Source organism: Argiope bruennichi, chromosome 6 (assembly GCF_947563725.1).
Source record: "Argiope bruennichi chromosome 6, qqArgBrue1.1, whole genome shotgun sequence".
Classification (NCBI taxonomy): domain Eukaryota; kingdom Metazoa; phylum Arthropoda; class Arachnida; order Araneae; family Araneidae; genus Argiope; species Argiope bruennichi.
In genome coordinates this window covers 13,765,420-13,792,892 of record NC_079156.1, presented here as the reverse complement: position 1 = coordinate 13,792,892, position 27,473 = coordinate 13,765,420, and the positions used below count along the sequence as shown (strand labels likewise).

The window sequence follows — 27,473 nt, the reverse complement described above, 5'->3', positions numbered from 1 at the left end:
ATTATTATTTTTGTAAATATTTCATTTCATTTTATGTTTCGAAGAGCAGTGCCATTACTTTTGATGAATTTAGAAAATGTGATATTTATTCTTTTTATTCGAAATGGCAAAAAATTTAAACGTAACGTACAATGAAGCAAACGAAGTGCAAACTGGAAATGATAACGATTTTGCAAATGCATTTCTCTGTCTTATTTTATGAAATATGCGTGTTTTATATAAGTTTTTAAGAATGCCATTACCTTCCTGCCTTTGAGAAGTGAGGGGGGGGGATCCTCAGACAAAATGATCTCGAGTTAAAGGAGCGGAACAATTGACTTTGACTAATATATTTACGCAATACATTTTTAATAGATAATGTTAGTATACAAATGTAAACAATATAAAATTAATATGCTATAAGCAAAATTCGTTTTTTACCTTAGGAAAATAACTGTTTCGTTAGTTGTTCATTCAGCTGTTTCGTAGAAATCAAAAGATTCTTTGTTAATTTTGCAATAGCATTAGAAACACCCTCCCCTTTCCTCCCAGTAGTTATCAAAGTCATTTTCCATAAGAAAAATCAACGTAGGAAATCACCAGCGACAAATTGCTAATGAATCATTCCTCTGTTTTAAAAATATGTGTGTATGAAATACCATGCTGTCGTATGTACATACTTTATAGTAAAGTAATAGTTGAAAATAGATTGAAATCCAGTTATTTTTAAACATATCAAATGAAGTCACAATAATGTTAAATATCAAGATTTCTTAGTATTGCTAAGAAAAGACTTCCCGTAGTTCGTTTGCGTAAAGAAGTTTATGTAGTTTGATGGCATAAACCAAATATATCAACCCTTAGCAAATTACTTAGTTTGGATTTTCTGAATGAATCGTGTTCACCAAGATCCTATCAGACAGTCTATCTTTTGCACAGATTTAACCTAGACTCAGACCAATTTTCATTTTTATCGTAAGAGTTCATATATTGCTATATATTCAAATATCTATCTTGTTGTGATTCTGAGTCATCTCATTGAGACAGTGATAATATATTAAAAAGTGATAGTGTTTCGTAATGGCAATAAAAACTTCTACGTAATGTTAGATTTTGTCAATGGGAACAAATGATTTTCAGATTTGAAAATAACTACATATTAAATTGATAGTATTTATGGATTTCTTGGAAACGGAGCTCTATTATAGAATCTAGTTCATCTTCTGTAATAATAACAATAAGTAATCATCTTCTCTGGATGTAATTAAATGTTTGTAAAATCGAAGCTGGTGATTCAAGTTTTGTCAAGCTGTATTGTGCTTTTGAGACGAATCTGCAGAATTGTATCCAGCAGTTCACTCGGCTTATTCTGTCACTCACTGAAAACCAAATTTAGCTCTCTTTTCAAACGAAAAGCTTCATTTCGCGCAAAAGAGAACGCTCATTGTTTATAAAATAGCTTTCCAGAAGCCGCGTGTGATTCCACCTGAACAGGTGAATCCAGATGTCCTCTTCCATCCTTTCCACCTTCGAGAAAAATGCTGGGTTGGTAGCTCCGCCATGTTTGGCCATGACGACCCGCTTTGTTTTGTTTTGTTTCTATATCTTTTGTTTTGTTTAAATAATATCTTAATACATGGAATTAAAATTTTTAATTCTTATATAATATGCATTTCCCCACCCTTGTGAGGAAACGTAAAATTATTGATTTGTATTTGCGATGATGGTATTATCGATGAAAAGCTGATGTTTTTTATTTATATGGATATTATTTATATTTCTGGCTGATATTTTAGTATAGACATTTTTATAGAAGCTGATATTTTGTATTAGTTTTAGCCGCGAAAATTGCTTTTTTCCTGCTAATGAAATATAAGTGTGCATTTAATTTTCAAAAGTCATATCATTCATATTTCTTCATGTGTTATGATGTACTTGAGCAGAAATTTTCGACAATAGTTGAATTTTGTCGTTGTTGTTTTTATTGGAATGTAAATGGGTATTTTAAATTAAAATTGCTTTATTTAGTTCATCATAACTTTCTCGTGCATTATTTATGAATGGTTGAAATACTTAAATGGAAATTATCTTTCAGCATCTGTATTTCTTTTTCTGTTCTCCCCCCCCCCCTTTTTTTTTTTTCTTCTTCTGTTGCATAGAAATGTGATATGCATTCCTGCATTTCATGCATGTACTAAAAAGTTTTTTTTTAATCATTTAAGTAGCCTTAATTATTTTCTCTTATATTATCTATGAGTATTTGAATAGAAATTCCTGCCATTTCAAACAAATTGGTATCATTAATTAATCATGATTTCTTCACATCGTCTATGAATAACTTATGCATATTTTAGCAGATATTAATTCAACTATGCAGATATTCAATCATTTCTTTCACTCTTGGTTTCTATAATGTTCATATTTTCAATAGAATTTTGCAAATTTAATAAAAGTTGTTGATAAATTTAACGAAAAATGGGCGCGAAATATTTAAAATCTTAAAAGTATTAAATAGAAAATGCTTTCGTAACATTTTGCGCCAAAATTTCCATTACTGCCCGAAACACGCCCTCCCCTTAATTTTTCTGTGCTTTCGAAAAAAGTACATCTAACCCCTTTCCACACTTAATAGGTTATAGTTTTATCAACTTCTGCTGTGCAATTAATTATAATTTAATTATTCTAATTGTTTTACTTCACTTACTTTTCTTTGCGTAATATTTCGAATTTTTTCCATTTATAGATGATAATTCTAGAATAAAAATTGGAGATTTATCAGATAGTGAAGGGTTTTAAGATTAAACTCCCATTCTTACCTTCTCCCAGTTCAGATTTGATGAAAAATGTGTGAATTAGTTCAATTGCATACGCAGCTTCAAATAATGGTTAATTAAAGCTTAAAGAATAAATTTTAGTATAAATATTTATTAAGCAATTATTTTGGGTAATTACGAATTTAAAAGTCTCTAACATTTTCAAATAGAGATTTTGAGTGTTTTTTTAGGCGATTTAAAGTGTACTTTCATTTGCTTTGCAAATTTCATTTACTCTAGTGTAATCAAATTACAATCGAGATCTCGATCTTATGTGTTTAGGAATCCGCGAGTATCTTTTGAAGTTCAGGATATTACTCTTAGAGATATATTTCAAATTCGCTTGCAGATAAAAAGAACTTTTTAAACTTTCTAACTGATTTACAAGTCAACAACCCTGGCAAATTTTATAGTAGGTTGTGTTAAAAAGAAGAAGAAGAAGAGATGCTTTTAAAGAACAATACAATTCATAATGAAAACTAGATTTTAATTATAAAATGTGAAAGAAGAAGAAAAAGATGAAAGTTGGAGTCAATGAGTTACTATAAGCTTACATAACATATCTGTATCAACAATTTCTTTTCACTTGAGATCATGTTGGTGTGGTAGGACCTTAACTCTTCTTTTATTGCTACATTTTTACTTTCGTCTTAATTTCTCAAAAGAATCTTGAGGATAGTTTTACTATTGTGAGCTGTATATCTTTTTGAAATCCGATATTTCTGACAAACAACGTCTTATTATTGATATTAAACATTTCCTTAGTTCTTTTTATTATTACATTTATTATTTAAGAACTGCTTATATGAAAATAAAAATAGAAATTGATTGGAAATAATTAAAAAAAAAATTTATAATATTTTTGGAAGTTGAAAGGTTGAAAGAGAGAACAGACCCCGTATTGCTAAAGTAATCTTTTAATCTGGTTCTGGTTCCCGGAGAGGCAATAACCCTGAGTCCAGATGGTAATCTAAGCCAACTTAACTCAGAAGAAAGGGTTTAAAGATTATGTGTCATTACATTAAGATGTAAATACATATTCCGTGAGTTATTAAATACTAGGGTAAAATCAACACTTCCTCGAATATAATTGGTCAAGTTCTTATTTGTTTCATTACGTTCACTTAATTATTACCGACCTTAATTAACGCTTGCTTAAATGATATCATGCACAAACTCGGATGTCTCGCAGTCATGAGTCATAATAAATAAATATACATTTTCAAAAACTTATTAAAATAATAAAAAAATTAACATAAAAGGAATCATTAATATATTGAATTAATTAAAACTGTGAAATTAGATTCATTTGCTAATTTCCCAAAATGTCTCAAATCGCCACTGAGGGGAGATGATGGATGGTCTTCATAATCCGCATTCCCCCCCCCCATTTAGATGGGCCCCTGAGTGGACCAAAATGAACTGACACTCGGCCAATCGGCCACTGAGGGGAGGCATGAGTTTAGGCCAGCAGGTGAAAAAATTCCACGTAGCATTGGTCAGCAATGATGGATGGTCTTCATAATCCCCATTGCCCCCCATTGCCCCCCATTTAGATGGGCCCCCTGAGTGGACCAAAATGGACTGACACTCGGCCAATCGGTTTGAGCTTTCAGCTCATTGGCGCAGATAAAAGTGAGGTCATCATCACTGCGAGTAGAAAGCTGGCGCTACGCTACGTGACTCAGTTACTACTCCGTTGTTATACGTGATCGCAACAGCTTGGTTGGTGAAGTTCTTGTGTTGTTGTGTTATTTTGATATTCATAAGGTTTTCTTACTATGTAGATTTTGGATTTAAGTGATTACTAGTTACGCCGTCTCCATTTTCTGGTAAGTGAATGTTTTATTAAATAATTTTTTAAAGTTATTATCTTGCAACGGAGATAAACAAACTCTGTTTAGATCTCGCTGGCTAAACACGTGGTTTTGCGTAGAATGTTTTTTTCTTGGCGTTCTTTATATAAATTCTTCCTATTGTAGCTCTTCTTATTGTATTCTCTTTAGATATGTTATTAACAATACTTTTTATTAAAATTAAATTTCAGAATTTTTAACGTGTTGTCCTGATTTTTTTTTTCAAATTATTTTTTCCCCCTTTCCTGAAAATTTGTAAAAATTACTCCTGTTTGCACGTGGTTCGTAACAATTTTTCATTCTTATTATCTCTTATTGATGTTAATTAGTTTAATCGGTAGCAAGTTGTAATTGAGTTAATTTTAACCGCAGAAAGTTAAAAATGAGATAATTATCATTGTGCCCAAACACGCTTCAAAACTTGTATTAACCTGCATGTTTTATTTCTCTTACACTTCGCAAACGCGCACTTTTTTTTTTTTTTTTTTTTTTTTTTTGAAATTGGTCACAATTTGTTTTTTTATATTGAAATTAGAAAGCTATTTCTGATTTTTTTTTATATCGAAATATTATGGAAGAATTACCTCAATGAATAAAAAATTACTGTATCTCGGAGCCCTGGATTCATTTGTGAGCAATAATTTTAATATTTAAGGGTAGTAGGAATAATTAATAGAAACTCCAAATGTTTATTTTTGTTTGCAATTAAGTCTGTCATTTGTTTTTCTTGCGTGCATTTAAAATGATTGCAAAATAACTATTTTTTATATATCATTTATGCATTACAGTTAGCATTATACATAATTATTTATCTCCAAATTACCATATATGATTAAATATATTTTAATTATTCAGGAAATCGGGTTGTCTAGTTTCTATAGTACCTGAAATACTTGAATTATTAAATAATGTAATAATGACGTGCTCTGTTCATAGAAGGTTATAGGATTTTAGTACACAGTAAATATAAATCTTCATACCATAAAACCAATATTATTTTTAAAATAATTTTAATAATAATTAATTAATGCATTTTTTTCAGTGTTCAAAAAGATATTATAAATTAGTAATTAACTGAAGATAATAAGATAACCTAAATATTTAAATTATATATTATATTCACTATATTACCTCATTCATTTATAGCAGATATGGTGTTAATTATAAATTAAATTAAATTAATTGTTAGGTAATGCATATTAATTATATTTTAAAAAATGTGTGTGTTGAATTTATGCATATTATTCGTTTTTTTTTTTTTTTTTTTTTTTTTTTTTTTTTTTCATTTGTTAACAGTTTTCTGAATAGATTTGTATATTTTACTTGTTCAAAATGGATTGCTTGTATGTTCTGAAAGGCTTGCATAGTTGCGCCTCGTTTATCATAATTCTTAGTAGACTATTGTTTTTGATTAAAGAGTGAATACTGTGAAGTTATTTAAATATTCTGTTAACAGGGACCCATTTATTTTTGGAAGCTTATCTTTCAAAGTCAAATCATTTTTCTTAGTATTGATCCATAAACAAAGCGAACTATTTGTAAATTTCTTCGCAGATGTTTCTTACCGTCGAGATTTACGTGAGCTTACTGACCGGCCTTGACTTTAGGCGAGTGGAATTCTGAAAAACAAGATTGGCATCATTGCCAAAACTCCGAGTGCGCCAGAGATTGAGGTTCGCTGTGCTCGGATTGCGTTTGTCATTTTCGTGGGAAAATTCAATGTCAAGAGGTGGAGGTTGCTTTAGAAAAGTGGAGTAAAGTGGAAAATGGGAAGAATAATTAAAAAAATTAATCTAATTAGTAATGACACTTAAATTAATTTTAATGAAATCTAATGTTAATTGGTTAACTATTTAAGAATTAACGTTTCATTGAAAAGATGAATATGCATTTTTAAAAATTTATACTAGATTAAAAAGATAATTAGGATCCCTATTTTACATACAATTTATTTATTTTATTTTATATAATAATGTGTAAATATCGATTAAATGACGTCGACTCATTGCAGCTCCATGGAATTTGGAAATAAAAAGGTCTTTGCTATAAAGCTGTAAACAAATTGTTTTAAATTTTAAAAAATTACGAAATTTTCATTAAAATGAAGCCGTAGCTAATGATTTTCTTGAATTATAAATATCTATTATCAAAATAATTCTCTTTGTTTTCTTTTTACTAATTTTATTTATATTGCTTGTTTTTGTTTTTGGTTCGTGATGACAGGGGGGGGGGGGTAGAACTGATGAAAGTATGGTCTAGCTGATAATTCATTACTGTTGTAGTGCTGAACTACCTTTGAATAATATATACCATTCCTTAATAATTTTATTAAATTAAATATTTAAGAAATTCTTTTAGAATATAATTTTTGGAAAGAAGCATTCTGTTTTACGGCTTATTTTAGTTTGATATTGTTTTATTAATAATGTTTTAAGTAGATAAAGAATCAATCAGATTAATATTAAAAATGAAAATAAATAAAGAAACAATATAAATATTATTTTTATAACTGAACTGAATAATAATTATATATTCGGTGCGTTCTTATTTTCTTCATTTGATCTGGGATGTTTTAATATTATTTGATTTAGTATTATCGTCTGATTACTCTTTTTATCGTCGTATTCTATTCTTTATAAACGTGGGATAGTATGTGATGTATTAAGTCGCTTATTTCTAGACCTGAGGTGTTAAACTTAATATAAGCTAGCATTCTTTATTAGAATACTACTTTTAGATATAATAATTCCATGCTGGATGTGAAATGTGCATTAAAACTTGTATGCGTATGCATTTTATCAAAGATGCTTCTTTTAGAAATAACTGTGGATAATTTTCTTAATCGAATAGTAATTATATTAATTTTGAAGGATTCTATAAAAAAATATTTTATGACTACCTTTTAGAATTCTAGAAATTTATTAAAAAGGCTAAAATGTAAAACCATGATTTTATTAAGCATTTTAATGGATAGTAGCTACCTTCCAATTAAAGGAAACACCTGTCTATACTTAATTAAAAAATTACTTTAAAGAAAGTAAAAATCGTTTGTTATTAAATCACTATTAATAAATATTTATTCTAGTTTAATAGAAGTTGTTTGCCACAAGCATTTTATCAAAATAGTGCCCAGTCGTCAACCTGTTGAAAAGATAAGATTAACAGATAAAATAGCTTTTGAAATGTAATACGATAGGAGTTTGGATAAAGTCATCTCAAATGGCGTGTCCCAAAAGAACATTCTGTGATAAGAAGTTGGGTTTTGAAACCTCATGTTAAATTTTTTTGTGTGTGTGTTTGAGTGTGTATTAAGGTCACCTCTTCAAATTTTTCCCATTTACAGATTAAGGACTGGTTGAAAATTCAAAATAATTTCTAAATAATTTATTTTTATGGTATATATATCTATATATTGTTAAATACATATGCAGGGACGGATTTCAGACTAGACAGACGAATCAGCTGCTTACAGACAGCTGCAAGTCGATCAAATATTATTCGCCAATTTGCCAAATAAATAATATTGTAAATAATACAGATTCTATAATTTATAATTATTTAAATTAAAATGCTCGTGTTAAAATGATTAAAGTCACTATTAAATAAGTATAAGTAATTGCTTATAATGGGACATAAATTATTCATCTAATGGAATACGTCGGACGGTCCTAGAATAATAATTTTTATATAACATTTGTAATTTATTATTTCCTCCTAATTTATCGTAATGATCACATGCATTTGTTAAAAAATATTAATTAATATCTTTTTAATGTATTGTAATATACGATTATGTGTGGTAATTAATAATTATGATTAATTTTTTCAAAAATTAAACCAAAATTAATTATTTATATATTGATTAAGCTAAATATGTTTTGAAATAGAAATCACATGGATCAGTGATTGAAAGAGACATAATACGCACGGCTTAGAGCTGCAAAAATGCCTAAATCCATTACTAACTGTGTGTTTGATTAAGTGTTTCAAAACTTACAATAAGAGAAAAGGTTAAAAAAAAATAAAAAAAAAATAGTATGATTTAATCTCCCCCCCCCCCCATCATGATCTTAATTTATAACAGAATTCTTCTGTTTGCTGTAGAAATTTAAAAAAAAAAAAAAAAAAAAAAAAACTGTATCTGAAATAGTTTTGTGATCGAAAGTAATATTTGAGGTAAATATTTGAAAAGAATTGTTTTCGTTCTTGTGATATTAAAAGTTAACTAGATTAAAATTTAAAGAAATTCCATACAAAAATTAAATGAATACATATGATACTCTGCTAGATATTTAACTAGATATTTTTAATGCTAATTCTCGTTCTTGTTTTATAAATTTAAATGTTAAATGTAGCTTCAGTTTTTATGGGAGCAAATGATTTTAATGAAACTGAGTTTTAAATTATTCTTTACTTACAAATGATTGCTTTTAAATGAATGAAAATCTGCTCTGGCAGACGAGAAATTCCATGTCAACGTAATGATTATTTCTGTGTGGAACTTAATATTTTGCAGAGTCACATTATTGTGTCACAAATGAGTTCGAATGAATTTGATATTGATTGCATTTATTGTGAATTATATTTATATTTGTCATTTCAACTCCTTGCTTTTCAACAAGTAACTATTAGGTCAGTTTGAACATTTTGGACATGGCTTTAAAATCGCACATCTCTTTATTTTCTTCACACTTTTTAGGTAATTTTATCCAGCTTATTTTATTTTTATAAAAACAGTTGTTTTAGACGGTAAATTAATAATTACTGCTAATAGCGCCGCCATAGTTTTCTTCCCTCCCTCGATACCTTCAGGAAGTTATGTTGTTCACAATATAGTTAGATATGTAGTTATTAGTAGATAACTAGATGCAGTTAATATCCATTATATATTATCTTGTTCACAAGATAACGCTTTGCCCATGTTATCTCGTAAACTAATAACTGGACTCATTTTGTTTGATTTTTTACTGGCTTGGAATATGTTGTTTGAAATATAAAAATCTCTGGCGAGTTAATAGGCTAAAAAATCTTTTAGGTAATAATCTCTAATATAAAAATCCCTCTCTAATATAAAATCTCTGGTCAAAGTTGATTTTCGTTTGCTTCAATTAAAACTAAATCTTTTGGATAACAATTAATAACAACATTAGGATTATCCAAATTTAACAAAAGCAAGTCATCAATATATCTCCAATCGTTTATTAAGTTGAGTTTTTTCCTAATAATGTAAGAAAATATTAGCTAAAGCATTTGAAAAAGTTGTTCTCATTGGAATTCCCTTTACTTGTTTATAAAAATTAATTCCGTTAAAAACGTAATTTTCTTTAATATTAAATTTACATAATTCTAGTCAATTACTTTTTGTAATAATATCTCTATTTAAATATTCGTCATATATAATAGTACAGACATCTATTAATTTTTCATGAGGTAGATCAGTGTACAAATTTTCAAAATCATAAGTATTATGTATATTAATATTGTTATCTTTTATAAAATCCAAAACATCTTTGTTACTATTAATGATAAAATTTTCCTCGTCTTTAATTTTATTTAGGATAATTTTAAAGTATGTAAAGAAATAGTAATTGTAACTGCCAGTGCTACAAGTTACAAATCTAAATTTTATTGGGTTTTTTAATGAAATTTTATTGTTGGGAACAAAGAAGGATAGTTTAAAGAGCAAGTCTTAATTTAAGTTTTTTTAGCTAAAGCTAGCATCCTTTTATCCAGTTCCTTTTTCCTAGTACTAAGTTGTAAGTCGAATTAGAATTATATTCATTAATGAAAAGTTCTTTATAATAATATTTACAAATTAAACAGAAATTATTTGCCGATTTATCTATTACTGTAATAATAAACCTCTGTTTTAAATTTTTTATTTCTTTTTTCAATGATTTGTTAAAATAAATTCCGCATTCTTTAGTTCTGACGTTATCTGGATTAAACTTTATCTTAATTTCTTCTAAAATCCTCACCTTCCATTCTCTAAAAATCCTGCGGAGGCCAATGGTATTTCCTAGGTAGTTTAGAAATAAAAATATCCAAATCTTGCCCAATAGAAATTAAGATTTTTTTAATGTTTACTTTTTCTCTCAATCTTAATTTAGTTCCCCTTTCCATTAGATCTCTTAAAGAGCTGGAATCTATAATTTTCAAATTCCCCATTATAAATGTCCTTTGTCAACATCTACATAATCTTTATAAATTTCTTTGTTACAATTACAATCTGTTTTGCTTATCTTATTTAAATTTTTGTTATAGTAATTATAGCTACAAATTCTTTTACTTAAAGTTGCTGAATAACTAAATGCTATTGAAATAATTGCATTATCTTTAAGGGAAAAAATTCTCTACCGTTGTGCATAATTTTAGGTTTTCGAAGCTTATATCCAAAAATCTCACCACACAGAACTCTTTATTTAAATTATTTTTATTTTTAAATAGTAAATTGTTTTTACCAATATTAACTTTAATTTGATTAGATCTAGAATTATGAATTTAGTGAAAGAATTTTCAGATTTTAAATCTTCAAATTTATTATTAATAAATCACAAATTTATTATTAATAAACCATCTAATTTTATTTTCCCTAAAGCTAAAAAGATATTTTTTAATTTTAAGAATGTTCTCACTATTATGTTCCAAGTTACAATAATTTTGAAACAAAGTAACTTTGCCATCGAGCTTGCCGAGAAAAATTTCATCTGTTCAAATCACAGATGCGAATTATAACCCGTTCGAAATTTTTCTAGATTCGTATATTTTGTCATCTAGAGCATTTCGATCCGGTATGAGTTCTGTCCATTCTAAAATGTACCGTAACAGGTTAAGTTAATAAAAACAATTAATGGCGAAAAGAATTTCTTCAATTCATCGTTACCAAAATTGCTATTTTAAATTTGTATGCGCTCTTAAAGTAATTATATTTTGAGATTAATTTCACTATAAAACTATGAATTCTGATATTTTTATTTCATGCTGATCGACTTTGCTAAGGATATTGGTTATATTAAATTTAAGTTAAATCGTTGAAATAAAACTCCACATTCAAGATTCTTTCAAATTTTTAGACGTATTATTTTAATAGTATTACATATGTTCTGTTCATTGTACATATGATTTTAATGGTGATCAGATCTATGATATCATAGCATAAAAAAAGATTTCGGTTTAAATTATAACATTGAAAATATTGTTGCGAAATATGCTTAAAATATTTTTAAAATTATTTAAATATAGGCTAAAAAATTGTACAGCAACTAAATTGGTATTATTGAAAAAATAATTTTTTGTACTTTTAAACGATTTTTGTATGATAATATTTTCGGAAGTTATCATGAGAAAACATCAAAATTTACCTTATTTTTTAATTAATTAAAATTAAAACACTCCTAGGTGCACATTTCCATCCTCCGAAATAATTCCAGACTAAATTTGGTAATTCAAGATCAGTCGGTTTAGCCTGTGGAGCGCCAGTACACACATTCATTTTTATTAATAAATTTTATTGATGTGGCTACCCAAAAGTACTTACGTCTTTCATCAAACATCTTGCATTGTTTTGAGTTCTGTGTATACTAATTTGAATGCACATCAAGTGCCAGAGTTGCAGCGTGTTACTACTTCGGGTATCAATACCTACATGCTGCACTATTTACTTTCGTTTTCCCGCGAAATTGTCGTCATACGCTTTCCCCCTGACTCATTGGCGTAAGACCGGAACCCCACGTCATCTGTTGCCATGGCAACTGCGGTGTTTCCTCGAAGAAACGTTGGAGGAAATTTCTTCATCGCTGATGATGTAATCAAGCAGTGGCGCTCCTATCCGCGCAACACTGGCGGGAAAGTGCGCATTTCCCAGCTTTTTGTTTCAACTTCCTCTTGTATTGCTTAGTTTTGGAACGCTCCTTCTGGATGTTACACGTGTGCTTCGCTAAAGTTGACGTTAAAAATTATACATATTATAACATACATAACCTTAAAGTGAACTTTGATACTCTCATCAAAAGGAATGCGCCGATTAAAAAGTGAGTAAACCCTTTCAGAAAATATATGAAAAAATGGGGAGCATGCAGTATGTTTCATGCGCTGATTAGGTTCTGTATGCGATTATTGTTTTTCAACTCATTTAACGGGTATTTTATTGAAGGGGAAAAAAATATGATAAAATCCAGTACGCCATTTAGCATTTATTTACAAGTTGTATTTATTCTATTTTGTGTGTGGTTGAAATGATCTGTATATACGATTTCAAAATAATTTATCAAAACTCCTAATATATATTAATTTTGGTTTTAGCATATTAGTATGTATATGTATTAGTATGTAATGTATATTAGTTTGGCTGTATGGAATATTTGATTATCATTAACCTCATGTAAAACTTGTCTGAAAGTAACAATTGATTTGACATTCATTCAAAAAATGGAAGAAAAAAAAGGGGGAGGGGGTTCTTGTCTATTTAATATTTTAAAAAAATTATTTACGACTTAATCACTCTTGCTATCCATTTTTCGATTTTTAAAACTTTCCGTGATTATTTATTTAATTTTTGTTTTGATTTCTTTCTTTTTTATTTTTTAAAAATATTGTTAGATTTTAAAATGATTGCTAAAGCAATCATTATAAATTATTTATTAAAATTAAATACGAATTATAAAAAGCAAATTTTTTTATTCTTAAATAAATGCAACGTTTCCGTTTTTAAAATTTTATTTATTCGATTTTTTTTAATTTCATATCTTAGAATTAAGGTCATTTAATGCATTTGTATATGCATATAATTTTTGCTCTGCTGCAATTTATTACTAGTGACTTAATTATAGTTTCCAGTATCAGATTTTGTAAATTTTATACGCGTTTCAAATACAGTGTTATAAAAATAGCTTAATGAAGCCAATAAGAGATATTTTCACTCTTGCCTTTTTTGATATTTACTATTGTTCTTGCGAATAATTAGCTTTTCCCTATAGTAAAATGGCACGAATTTTTTTTTCTTTATATATTATCTGTCGACTTCCGTTTATCCCCACTGTGTGATAAAGAGTGGACTCTTCCAAGTGTTGAACGTTACTGAGGAACGGAATGGCAGTTAAAAACAATCATTGTAAAAAATGCAAAGCGGAACATGATTTTGACTAACATGCATCTGGATATGTAATGAATTTAAAATGTAATGTCTAACACAAAAAATGAGACTTCATGACTGTTCCTTCATTTCTGGAATTGCTCCATGTAACTTTAAATATATAAATGTCATTTCTATACTGATGAAAGGAATTCACAAGTCACATGGGTATACAGATGATATTTTAAAATAATAACATTTTTATTCATTTTTCTTTTGTCCTTGTCACTTTTAATTCTCTGCTGATTATATATTTTATTGATGTTTTAAAGTCTTGCTCTAAGATTAAAATATATAGTTCCACAGTTTCAAGTAGTGTTGAAGAAGAGGCTACATATATTATTCTCACTTTTTTTTTAGTCCTACGTTTTCTTTATCTTATGCTAAAGGATTCTTAAATCTTTTTGGAATATTTAAAGAATTTGACTCGAACGTAATTTTATTTTTTATTACTGTCTATTAATTTTTTTCACTTTTTTCTCTTTGCAGAAACCCCGCCTCCTGTTTTAGTGGATGATAAGAAAAAGAAAAATAAGAAGAATAAGAGATCTCAAAAGAAGATAGTGTCTAAGGAAAATAAAGGTATGCTAATCATTTGCTGTTATAACTTTCGTAATCAATTTGTATTTTTATTAAAATCCCACCATTAATAATGAGTGAGTGGACAAACTCAAATTTCACGATCTCTGAAAACAAACAAAGATTGAGGTTGACAACTAAACAGAGTTTTGATTTGGATTGTAATGTTTCAAAGTGAATTGATTATTATTGAAAACTTCTGATAAATTTCAATTTTTATGAGAGGAGGATTCGGTTATTCAGTCTTTCAATGAATGTTCACTCCAGATAAATTCATTTTAAAAAATGACAAATGTCGTTCCATTGGACCATCCTATCCCTGTCCTTCTGTACATAAGGGTGCTCATATTTAGTATTTAGTACTGGTTAGAGTCTCAGTATTTCCTGTTGAGCTCTAATGCTATACGTTTTTTATTATCCAGAATGTCTTTTATTCTGTAACATAAATTATCTAAAAGCATTATATTTCTTTAGTACTTAACCTTGAAGCAACTTTTTCGTATTTGTTTTTACCATTTGAGAAACTATATTGGTAAAATTCTCTGTCATTTCTGAAACTTTTGATTACAAATTCAGAATTTATGTATTACCATTTACGACTTCAGAACTGAAGAATATTTCAGTGGAATTTCGCTTAAACAATAGTGTTAAAATTAAGAGATATTAACTATGCCTATTTAATGAAATGAATTTCATATCCGTAATTTTTTAAATCTTAAAATAATACAAGGATAATTTTTGTGAGATAATTGTTTTGGGAGATATGAACATCCATTTCCATAAGCAAATCAGCGATTACTCACACATCTGTAGAGTGATCGCTGAGAGAGTAATTCGCCCGGTTAAGCCTATTTTTGCGCTCGATTAAACTTTTATTTGAAATTTATTTCTTGACTTCTTTTCTTTAACTAAATTTACTGTTTTGAAGACACGGCGAATCCTTTCCAAAACATTTAATAATATTTCGCAGCCCAATCAATTTATCTAAACGAAATGCTCAATTTAATGAAGCTGTAAATATATTCAATGAAGCATTCTAAAATTCGTAAGTAATTTTGTTTACATTTGACTGTTGCCATTACAATAAGCAATAAGGGTGATTTCTGTCCTACATATTGTTATATATATTATAGTGTTATATGTGGTACGGATATTAGATAGTAAAAAAAAAAGAAGTTTTTCATTTAAAATTTGTTCTTAGTTTAATGTTTATTGGATTAATTGTTCCATATATATTTATGAAACTTTCCATTATTTTAAATGTTTTTTTTTTAATCTTCAATTAAAGACAGTTATTTTAAACATAACTGTTGAAAGACTTTTTTTTAGAATAAATTGAAAACAAAACTACTTCAAGATTTTTTTTTTTTTAACTTATTACCATTGGCATAAAAAATGAAGATTCCGCTTTAAATTATTTATCGTAATAAAATTAAAGAAGCAATATATTTTCAAAGAATTAAAATACTTGCTTAAAAAATTTTTTTTAACTATCATATTTTAAAAGAGGAGCATTTAATGCGACAGCACTATAGTTTTTAGCCTATATAGTTTATATTTCCACTATCTAAATCTGTCCTTGAATAATGTTGATTGTAATTTTGCTCGAACTACATTCTATTTTTGTTCATTAACTATAAATGAATCTGTTTTTAATTAATATTTTATATATTTTTGGCATGTGTGTAAGAGAGAGATATTTATTGGAGATCTCTAAAACTTTCCATTTTATTTATTTATTTGCTGTAATTTTATTTTTTCCATGCCATCTATTGGTTTGTCTAAAAAAAATTTTTTTCTTCTTCTATTTCTAGAACCAACAATTGTGAAAGAAAAAACAAAAATGTATCCTAGCTTAGAGCTGTGCCAAAAATTAAACCGTGATGCCCGTGAAGTTTATGAACTTTTAATGCCATTCAAATTGACTAAATCTCAACTAAAGATGAACAATTTTCCCTCTGAGGATTATCATCCTCAGACGCTTGTGGATGGCAACGACAGAGTATGTGTTCGATGCAACGAGCAATTTGAGATTTTCAATGGAGTATACTTGTGCGCAACTTTCTGCAAGCACCATCCAAGAAGAGCAACTTTCTCCAGAAGATCGGATGTTAAAATCTACCCATGCTGCAACAATCCAGTTGGATCTGACCCCTGCACTGTTTCGAACCACCACGTAACGCTCCAGCACGGACCTCGGACCATGACAAAAACAGCTTCAAGGAGACATATAAAGAAGGATCTGCAGTTTCGCATTTATGCCCTAGATTGCGAGATGAGTTATACCACCGAGGGCTTGGAGGTCACCCGGATTGGCGTAGTGGACATCGACGGCTGCACCGTGTACGATTCGTATGTGAAGCCGAAAAATAAAATACTCGATTATAACACCCTGTACAGTGGAGTCGAGAAGCGGCACTTGGAACACGTGAAGATCACTATAGATGATGTTAAGGAGATTTTAAATGGCTTCATTCATGAGGATACCATCCTAGTGGGTCACGCCTTGAATAATGACTTGGCTGCTCTAGGTTTAATTCACAACACTGTCGTCGATACATCAGTCCTTTACGGCAATCCCAATTGCCCCATGAAGAAAAGGTCACTGAAGGCATTGGCTTTCGAACACTTGGGTATGACCATACAGGATAATCCAGCTGGCCACGACTGCATCGAGGATGCTAGGGCATGTCTTCAATTGGCTCTTCTGAAAGTGCCGCCCTCTCCTAATTTTATCGAATACGAGAATCCTGCTTCGGCACGACCCCGGCGACAGTCTCTTGCAGAAAGAGAAAACTTCTTTTACGAAAATGGGAATCAACAATCTTCGATTGGCAGTAGAGAACAGCAACAACCGTTAATGCAATTGCAAAATTTATACAGTTACAGAAATCTTGCAGCAAGGGCGCCAAATGTTTTGTGTAATATTTATGAGTCTGACATTTTCCGTTTCGACCCCAGCATGGGTTGTTACAGAAATTATCAAATCCAAGCCGAGAACTCATTTACTCTGTAAAAAAACTGAGTCATTCAACCTTGTGAATATCATAGCTTCATCGGAAGTTCACGAATTACATTGTATATACACTTTTCATTTTTCTTTTTGTAATAAATTGATTCTTATGTTTTAAAAATCCTATTTTGTGTGTGTTTGTTCCATTGTATTTTTTTAATTTGAATCTGTAAATTTTAAAGTTATTTTGTTCTTCCCCAGCTCATTATTTTAGCTGAAGTTAGACGAAAAATTTAACTTATAAATGCTTAATTGGATTTTATTTTTAGAATAATTTTTTTTAATGAATTGAGATGGTTTCTTTTTTAAAGCATATTCTTCAATAAAATTATTATGGTTTTTTTTTTTTTCAAATAATAGTTTAAATATTCATGTGGAGTCTTAATACTTTTTATTAGCTTCAACACAATCAGCAGAGAAGCGTTTTTTTATTTTTTTAAAAATATAATTTCAGTAGTTTCTTATTTGAATTTAGCATCGGCAGTGTTAAAACATAAATGGCAACAAGAAAAAGACGAAATGTTTTACTTACTTTTATTTAGCTTAATGTTCTTTGAGTTAAATGTTTATTTTTATGATCATATTTTAAAATTTCTAATTTTGTGCATTTCAATATCCTCTATGACAAAATGCCAAAAATACAATTTTTATATTTTCGGGAATTCAATTATCTGCTAATTGGTTGGTTTTAGTGCCATATCAGTAATAATGTTTAATAGTGAATTTAATTAAGTAAATTTATTTTTAAAATTAATTTATGAAAATTAATTTTTTTAAAGTTTATTCACAGAAATGTTTGAAAAAAGATTATCTATTGTTTTTCAAGATAATTTATTCAATCTACTTTAAATGAAACTACTAAGTTTATGTTATTATTTCAAGCAATAACAGTTGCAGAAATTTCATTATCAGCTAATTGCTTGATTTTAGTGTCATACAGTAATACTGTTTGATAGTGAATTTGATCAAATTATTTTTAATTATTAAAATTAATCCATGAAAATTAAGGATTTTTTTTTTTTAATTTACTGACAAAAATGTGGAAAATGATTCCTCTTTTTTTTTCCCAAGACAATTTATTCACTAAATTAATTCAATTAATTGGTTGATTTTAACATCATACCAGTAATACTGTTTGATAGTGAATTTGATCAAATTATTTTTAACTATTAAAATTAATCCATGAAAATTAAGGATTTTTTTTAAATTTACTGACAAAAATGTGGAAAATGATTACTCTTTTTTTTTTCCAAGACAATTTATTCACTAAATTAATTCAATTAATTGGTTGATTTTAACATCATACCAGTAATACTGTTTGATAGTGAATTTGATCAAATTATTTTTAATTATTAAAATTAATCCATGAAAATTAAGGATTTTTTTTTTTAATTTACTGACAAAAATGTTGAAAGTGATTACTCTTTTTTTTTCAAGACAATTTATTCACTAAATTAATTCAATTAATTGCTTGATTTTAGTGTCATACAGTAATACTGTTTGATAGTGAATTTGATCAAATTATTTTTAATTATTAAAATTAATCCATGAAAATTAAGGATTTTTTTAAAATTTACTGACAAAAATGTGGAAAATGATTACTCTTTTTTTTTTTTCAAGACAATTTATTCACTAAATTAATTCAATTAATTGGTTGATTTTAACAACATACCAGTAATACTGTTTGATAGTGAATTTGATCAAATTATTTTTAATTATTAAAATTAATTCATGAAAATTAGGGATTTTTTTTTAATTTACTGACAAAAATGTGGAAAATGATTACTCTTTTTTTTTCCAAGACAATTTATTCACTAAATTAATTCAATTAATTGGTTGATTTTAACATCATACCAGTAATACTGTTTGATAGTGAATTTGATCAAATTATTTTTAATTATTAAAATTAATCCATGAAAATTAAGGATTTTTTTTTTTTAATTTACTGACAAAAATGTGGAAAATGATTAATTACACTTTTTTTTTTCAAGACAATTTATTCACTAAATTAATTCAATTAATTGGTTGATTTTAACATCATACCAGTAATACTGTTTGATAGTGAATTTGATCAAATTATTTTTAACTATTAAAATTAATCCATGAAAATTAAGGATTTTTTTTTTTAATTTACTGACAAAAATGTGGAAAATGATTAATTACACTTTTTTTTTTCAAGACAATTTATTCACTAAATTAATTCAATTAATTGGTTGATTTTAACATCATACCAGTAATACTGTTTGATAGTGAATTTGATCAAATTATTTTTAACTATTAAAATTAATCCATGAAAATTAAGGATTTTTTTTTAATTTACTGACAAAAATGTGGAAAATGATTACTCTTTTTTTTTCAAGACAATTTATTCACTAAATTAATTCAATTAATTGGTTGATTTTAACATCATACCAGTAATACTGTTTGATAGTGAATTTCATCAAATTATTTTTAATTATTAAAATTAATCCATGAAAATTAAGGATTTTTTTTTAATTTACTGACAAAAATGTGGAAAATGATTAATTACACTTTTTTTTTTCAAGACAATTCATTCACTAAATTAATTTAATTAATTGGTTGATTTTAACATCATACCAGTAATACTGTTTGATAGTGAATTTGATCAAATTATTTTTAACTATTAAAATTAATCCATGAAAATTAAGGATTTTTTTTAATTTACTGACAAAAATGTGGAAAATGATTACTCTTTTTTTTTCAAGACAATTTATTCACTAAATTAATTCAATTAATTGGTTGATTTTAACATCATACCAGTAATACTGTTTGATAGTGAATTTGATCAAATAAATTTATTTTTTATTTATAATTATTAAAATTAATCTATAAATATTAAGGTGGGTTTTTTCTTTTTTTTTTTTTTTTTTTGATACTGATAAAAAATGTGGAAAAGAATTCTCCCTCCCCCAAGACAATTTATTTACTGAAAGAATGTAATATTTACGGAATTTAATTTATAAAAAACTTTTTTTTCTTATGAATGTGTTAACGTCTAAAGTAAACATATATTAGAAAATAACACTGAAAGAGGCGGGAAAATGTTGTCCGTTTTTCTCTAAAGTGCTTTAAAGAAGGCACCTTTCTTTGTATTCTTGAAATATCAGTAATGCTTCATATTAATTAAATCTCTTGTATAGTCCTGCTTTTTAAGTAAGGAATTTGAAACCTCATATTTTGATAGACATTTAATTTATTCAAATACTAGCTGAGGAAATACTTTGGAAAAAGGTAATGAATGTTATCAAATGAAATAAAAATGTAAAAATTCACTGAATTCTAAACTGATAACTAGATTTAAAAAAAAAAAAGCTCATTTACAAACAGAATGCAAATGGAAAGAAATGTAAATATATGCAAGAAAAATTTTCAGAGAAACAATTAAAGAAAATCAAAGAAACTGTTTTGAATTGCATCGCAATACTGAAAAAAATTCTAGCAAATAGTATTTAAAATTACTTTTTTTTTAAATTTATGGAAAATAAGAGGGAAATTACGCCGAAGCTAACCTTCCGTTGTTGAAATGATACATTATAACCTTTTTCAAAAAATTTCTGATTCTCTTTATATTATTGTAGAAATGTCAATCAACAAAAAATTTGTATTTTAATTCATTTTTGGCAAATAAAAAGCATTCATTGTTACGAAATGGTAAATAATAAAAAGAAAAATGGTGCATAACAGAAAATGTTTTAATATTTGGATTAAATTTTTGCTGCATATACCTAACTGAATGTTTATCATCTTAAGAAGGCCATAATATTTAATTTATTAAAAACTAATCGCTTCAGGTAACTAGCCGATTCGCCAGGAATATTTTTTATATTTGTTTTCAGATAATTGTTTAAATATAATTTCATATCTATGATTTGATATTAAAGTCACGTTGTTTTAATTGCCTTTTTTTCAGTTTTGTTTGTGGTGCGAAAAAAAACAACTTTTTAATGGAAGCAATCCAATAACATCCTAATGCTATTAAAAACGTAAACAACTGGTTCATTTATCTTCTGACCATTTTTTTTTTTTATCAATTTTGTGAATTACACAGATTTAAAACAGAATCCTCATTCTTTCTCTCAGAAGAAAATCATGTGATTATAAATTTGATGAAACAATGAATACGTTTTGAATTCCAGGGCAACTATGTAATGTATTGTTAAAAATGAAACATATATATATATAATTGACAAAATTATGTAAAAATTCCCCCCGATTATAATTTGGTATCATGAAAAGATTTTTAATATTTTAAAACAGTGTAAAATTATATTTTTGTCCAGTAATATTTTTGGAAGTTATTGTAGAAAAATGCCAAAATTCATAGGTCCGCGGTGGCCTGGTCGTAAGGTCTCGCCTTCGGAACCGGCGGGTTTCAGGTTCGTGACCCGATTCCACCGAAGAACCGCCGTGTAAGGGGGTCTGTTGCACGTTAAATCCGTCATGACCAAACGTCCTCCCGCTGGTGTGGAGAGGGGGGTGCCAGCACAGGTGTCGTCCTCGTCATCTGACCGCGGTTCAGAATTACGAGGTTCGTCCCAAAATAGCCCTAGTGTTGCTTCAAACGGGACGTTAATATAATCAAACCAAAATTCATATTAATTTTTAATTTATTAAAATTTCAAAAAAAATCGCTCCGAGGTGCACATTTTCACTCTCAAAGGTAAATAAATGTGTACCAAATTAGGTAGCTATAAGTCAAATAGCCTGGCTTGTTGAGCGTCAACACACACATTCGATTTTATTAATTCTTTAAAGGATGTGCCTGGATGAATATTAAAATTCCTTTCGTTTTTTTTTTTTTTTTTATCCATACAAAATTCTAATTGTAATAAATGCGCATTTAGTTAATCATAAAGTACATATGTATGTTTATAACAACAAATAAGGGGAGAACATAATCATTAGAAAATCTAAGAAATGAAATATCAAAATTATTGGTCTAGCAAAACAGGTTTTTTTTTTTTTTTTTCCTTACTCAGCGGGTAGAAAACAGAATTGATAAAAAAAAATTTCATTCTTTCATTTCAAAAAGAAAGGGAGACGGGGGAGGGGGAAGTCATGAAAACAAATTCTATTTTCTTATAATGGAAGGAATGAATGTTTCAAATTATACTTCAGAATTAAGTTTTAAAATTATGAGAAAATTATCATTAAATATCATAGTAATAAAATTTATGTCGCTAAAAAAATAATTTACTTCCAGATCATGGCGCAAATATTGAGAATATGCGATCGAAATCCTAAGCACTGTGTTCCCATGCATCGAAGATTTATATATTGACTCTTGATTCGATATATTTACTCTGAATAAGAAAAGGCCGGGATGCATATTTCCATTCAATACCCTATTTCATGTATGGAAGCAAATCGGGCAATATCATTGGTTCGCTCCTCCGTTGACGTCATGCTTGCTCTCGCTTAGATTTTCGGCACAACTTGGATTTGCAATATAGTATGTCATATATCTTAGTTACACATACATTGTTATTTGCCATCTATATTTTTCATTATAATTTTCCGTTTAATAATATTTTCCAGTTACTTAAATATATTTTACTGTCTCGCAAATTTACAAAATGTTATCTTAATATAAATGAAATTCGTGTCTATGAATCTGCGTCCCACATCTGCTAAACGCCTTCGCCGATTTCAACCATACTAATTCTTTATGACAAGGGGAAAAAACATTAATTTTTCAAAATACATTACACAATATACACTCAGTATTTAATTGATTAGTAATTAACTGAAAATTTGCCACTTTTCAAAAGTAACTTCGGAGAGAATTAACTTATAAAAAATATTTTAATATGTTAAAATTCAGAATTTTAAATTTTTAGTACCGTTAAATTCACTTCCGTCCAATTTAACAAAGTTAAATCCTTTTCGAGAATCGTAATTTTTTTTTTTTTTTAAATTTAACGCAGACAATTTTAAGATACGTGACAGTAAAACTGACGTATTCTGCTATCATTTTTTGAATTTTGTATTTATCTTTGGGAATTCAATTGAATTAAAATAGTTAATAGTTCCTAAAAAGCTGAAAGAAAGGATAAAAATGTTATATCGTTCATTTTCCAATGAACACAAATAAACAAGGAAACCAATAACGTGATGCGAAGTAATAAAAGGATTGTTTGCATTATAATTTATCCAAAATTAGATTTTACAATAAAAATATTATGCATAAATGTATTCCAAGCAACAGCAGATTTTCTGCCAATAATTTATAAGTCTAATTCCTGAAAAAATTAATTGCTTATATAATAGTAAGTTGTTTATAGCCTTTCCATTGGGATAAATAATGCATTCATCTTGTTTCTTTTTGTGTTGAAATGTGTGCTCTCGCATCAAAGGAAATGAATGGGTAGCTAAAGTGAGATTTAAGGCATATCCTATCATAATTTTTTCTGATATTCAGCAGATTTTTTATACTAGTCAAAAGTAACAAACTCTTAAATCCTTATATTTCTGTGTAATGCTATGTTAATTGTACTACTTACATTTTCTGTTCCATTTATCGATAGTCAAAGATCTTGGATTATTGCAGTGATTCCAATTTAATCTTGCACAGTATGCTTTCTTTCATTGTTATTTCTTAATGTCTCAAACATTTATAAATATATTGAAATATAAATTGCCTAACAATTTAAAAACACTAATTGAATTTCTTTGCCACAAAGCATTCATTTTTCCAGTAAAAAAAAAAAATATGCAACTTTATTAAACATTTTAGATTTTAAAAAATTCAAAAAAATGTTAATACAAATATGAATTGCTACACAGTGTAATGTTATCCATCGCCCCATCCGAACTTTTAATAGTCACTCTTTAAATAACTATCAAAAAGCATTTCAATTAATTAAACTATCAGATACTTTGCTCTTATTTGATATTTTTATCAAGTAACATTTTTAATAATCTCAACAAATCATATTTTATTAAAGTAAGACCATAAAACATCAATATCCAAAAGTTAAAAAAAAATAAAGAGCAAGGGAATTTTAAGAACAGAATTTTAAAATAGGTGATCAACTTTTATTACTTATAATAGGTGTCAAGATCCCAGAGTTTATTTTGCTATAATTATGATCCCTTTTAAATGACTATTAATATAAAATTATACAACTTAGAGTTGGAACAAAAAAAAAAAACTGATCTTTATAATTTAATGCATCGTTCCAAATACCAAGGAGTAAAATATGTATGATTAATTGAACAACAAAATGATTAAATTTATATAAAAAGTTCTTGAGATACTAAAATTATTACACAAAAGAAAATTCATTAATGTCAAGAATGAAAAAAATATATTCTGGAAGATTTGATCCAGAAATGTATCAGGCCTGTAAAAATCATGAAATTTCCTAATTAAAAAAAAATCTTTTGGTTTGTATTTGTATAGAAATAATACTTCATTTTTACTGAAATATTTATGACCAAACTTTTTTCTTTGAAAAACACTAAGTTTATTCATAATGAACAAATACATATTTATCATCTTACTGACATTAATCTTAACTTACTGACTTAATCTTATTAATCTTAACTTAATCTTACTGACATTTTCATGCATTAAAATAAATATTACAAAATTAATTGATGTACTGCAATAACTGTAACTGATTTAAATTTAAGTTGAATGAAGCAAAAACAAGCATTTATAGTTGCAATTAGAGAAAGCTATAATAAAGAAGAAAATGATAATATTCATACCTAGCATATAGATTTTCTAGAATAATAGCATTATACCAAAGAAAACAATGTTTGTTTACAATTTTATAACAAATTTAGAAGAAGCTGTAGTGTAACTATTTATTTCTAGTAATTTTATAACAAATATAACTTTTAGTTAATTTAATATTTTTGAAAACTAAAGTATTTATTATACTTTTAAGCATTAATATAAACAATGGTATCATATTTTAAAATATTTCTATGAGGAAATTATTTATTGAGAATATAAACGTGCAATTTCTTACCAAATGACAAGAAACAACCCTTTCAAACATATGTACAATATTATTTTATCATCAAAATATATAATGTGAAAATAGAAATAAAAAGCTTTTCTATCCCTTGATAAATTCTAGAAATATTTCCAACAACTTAGATACTAACTCAATATACTTTTTTTGCATTGCTCATATTATCTATATACCGTAACAAGTAAAACCATTTTTTGTAATAAATTTTGCATTCCAAGTAGAGGAAATATACAAATAAATATTGTGATAAATTTAAGATTTTTAATTGTGCAATATGCCAATAAAAAAAATAGAATAAATCATTCAAAGCTTTCTCAATAAAATATTCTAAGCAAGTTTTTTAGCATTAGGTTGATATTTTCTGTGAGGTTATGCTTTCTTTAGGGGAAGAACGTGAAGCCCTTTAGATGGGTTGACCACATGCTAATCATTTGTTGCCTCTTGTAATTCTAACAGCTCTTCAGGCAAGGAATGTAGGTTGCACTCTTATGGTCACTCCAGCCTTCTTTAGAGGAACATTAATATTAAGAGTTGCCAGTACTGTTTCTCACTATCCTATAGATAATATTTTTTCTAAATACATTTCAGCCTTTTCCAAAATTGATGAGAAAAAATGCTGCAGAAAATCAGTTGTAACTTCAGAACACTCTTGTTGTATTAATATTATTTATTCTAATAGCACAGTTTTGAAATTCTCTATCACAGAACTTCTAGATAGATATTTATAATTCATGGACAACCGTTATCGATAAATATCCTATAATAATTATAAAAATTTAAAAAGAAAAAAAAGTAAGATTTTGTTTTGAAAAATATATCCGATTATTAATTCCTAAATGTGGAAATTCCTTTATCTGGAATAAAATGCTTCTAGAAAAATTTCAAAGATTTTACCTTTTAATTTTTGTATTATGAATTTTCTCATGTATTGGTAAGATTCTCAAATTAGTCAAGTGACATTCTCTTGTACATGCAAAGTACAAAACTAAATATTCTTCTAATTTGTTAACAGTTATGTTACAGAAAAACTTTCAAATTTTAAAAGTTGTTGTCACTTAACAAATAACTGTTTAGAAATAAAACATGCAACAAGAGTTTCTAACCTTATTTAGAAGAATCATATTTCTAAACCATCTGTAATTAATTTCATCAAATTTTCATTCAATTCTTCCTTCTGTGAATTTTTATCATTGTATAAATGAATGTTATAATCTGAAGAATGGCTTATTGTAGCATTAGGTAACTCAGAAGTTAAAGGAGGAATTCCTTCAAGAGATTCACTGTTCCTATTAATTGTTAGAATTTCGCATCCATCCAATTGAAATGGTCGGTAAAAATCAATTGATCCCTTCTCCAAGTGCCAAATAAGTTATTTGATGTTTTTGTTTTGCTTCAGCTGTACATTTATACAATATATTCTTTAAATCACATTATGTATGAATCTTTTTTTTTCTAAAACAAATTTTCTATATTTTTTCAGCCATCTATCTCATAAAATAACTAAACATAACTCTTATGTTTATTCTATCCTAATTTTTAAAACAGAGCCAATTACTGAAGCATTGTGCGCTTCATTGGTCTAATTTATCCTTGCATTTCAAATTATACATAAAGTTAATGGATACATATAAACCGTAAATGTCTTAATTTAATATTAAACACAGATATAAAATATAAAAATTTGGCTGTTTCTGCAGGTCCAATGCCATCACCAAAATAATCTTCGAACTGTTCTCTGCAGTCTTTAGCAAGAAGAAATCTTAAAGTTTCAGCAAGATTGTGTTTAAGAAATGGAATAGTAGTAATCAATAGTAGATGATTCCAGTTAATCCCTTCTGAAAAGATTCAAAGTTAATTTTTGGAACTGATACACTCCTATCAAATAAATTAAGATGATCTGATGTAGATAGTGGATTTATAGATTAAAATCCAAAAATTATTTTCTTGTAAAAATGATTATTTAAATAAAGCATTTATTGTACGTAAGATCAGAATAAATATAAACTCTAGATAATTTCTATTATGAAAGTCTGGCCTAAATTATTAGTTTTAATCAAAGTACTGAACTCATCAAGAATTTTATTTTATGCATTT

General features: G+C 27.4%; 1 protein-coding gene across 2 annotated transcripts in view; it reads left to right on the top strand.

Moving 5' to 3' along the window:
* Positions 1-17,496, top strand: part of LOC129972707 (putative exonuclease GOR) — a 92,564-nt gene extending 75,068 nt beyond the window's left edge. Inside the window, exons 1-3 of one of the 2 annotated variants that reach the window (XM_056086939.1) lie at positions 12,492-12,678; positions 14,268-14,360; positions 16,172-17,496. In XM_056086939.1, coding sequence (XP_055942914.1) covers positions 12,663-12,678; positions 14,268-14,360; positions 16,172-17,373 — 1,311 coding nt within the window. In that variant the 5' untranslated portion in view covers positions 12,492-12,662 and the 3' untranslated portion in view covers positions 17,374-17,496. Of the gene's footprint in view, positions 1-12,491; positions 12,679-14,267; positions 14,361-16,171 lie in introns of those variants that run through there. The other variant, XM_056086938.1, reaches the window with a different exon arrangement.
* Positions 17,497-27,473: the final 9,977 nt, after the last annotated feature.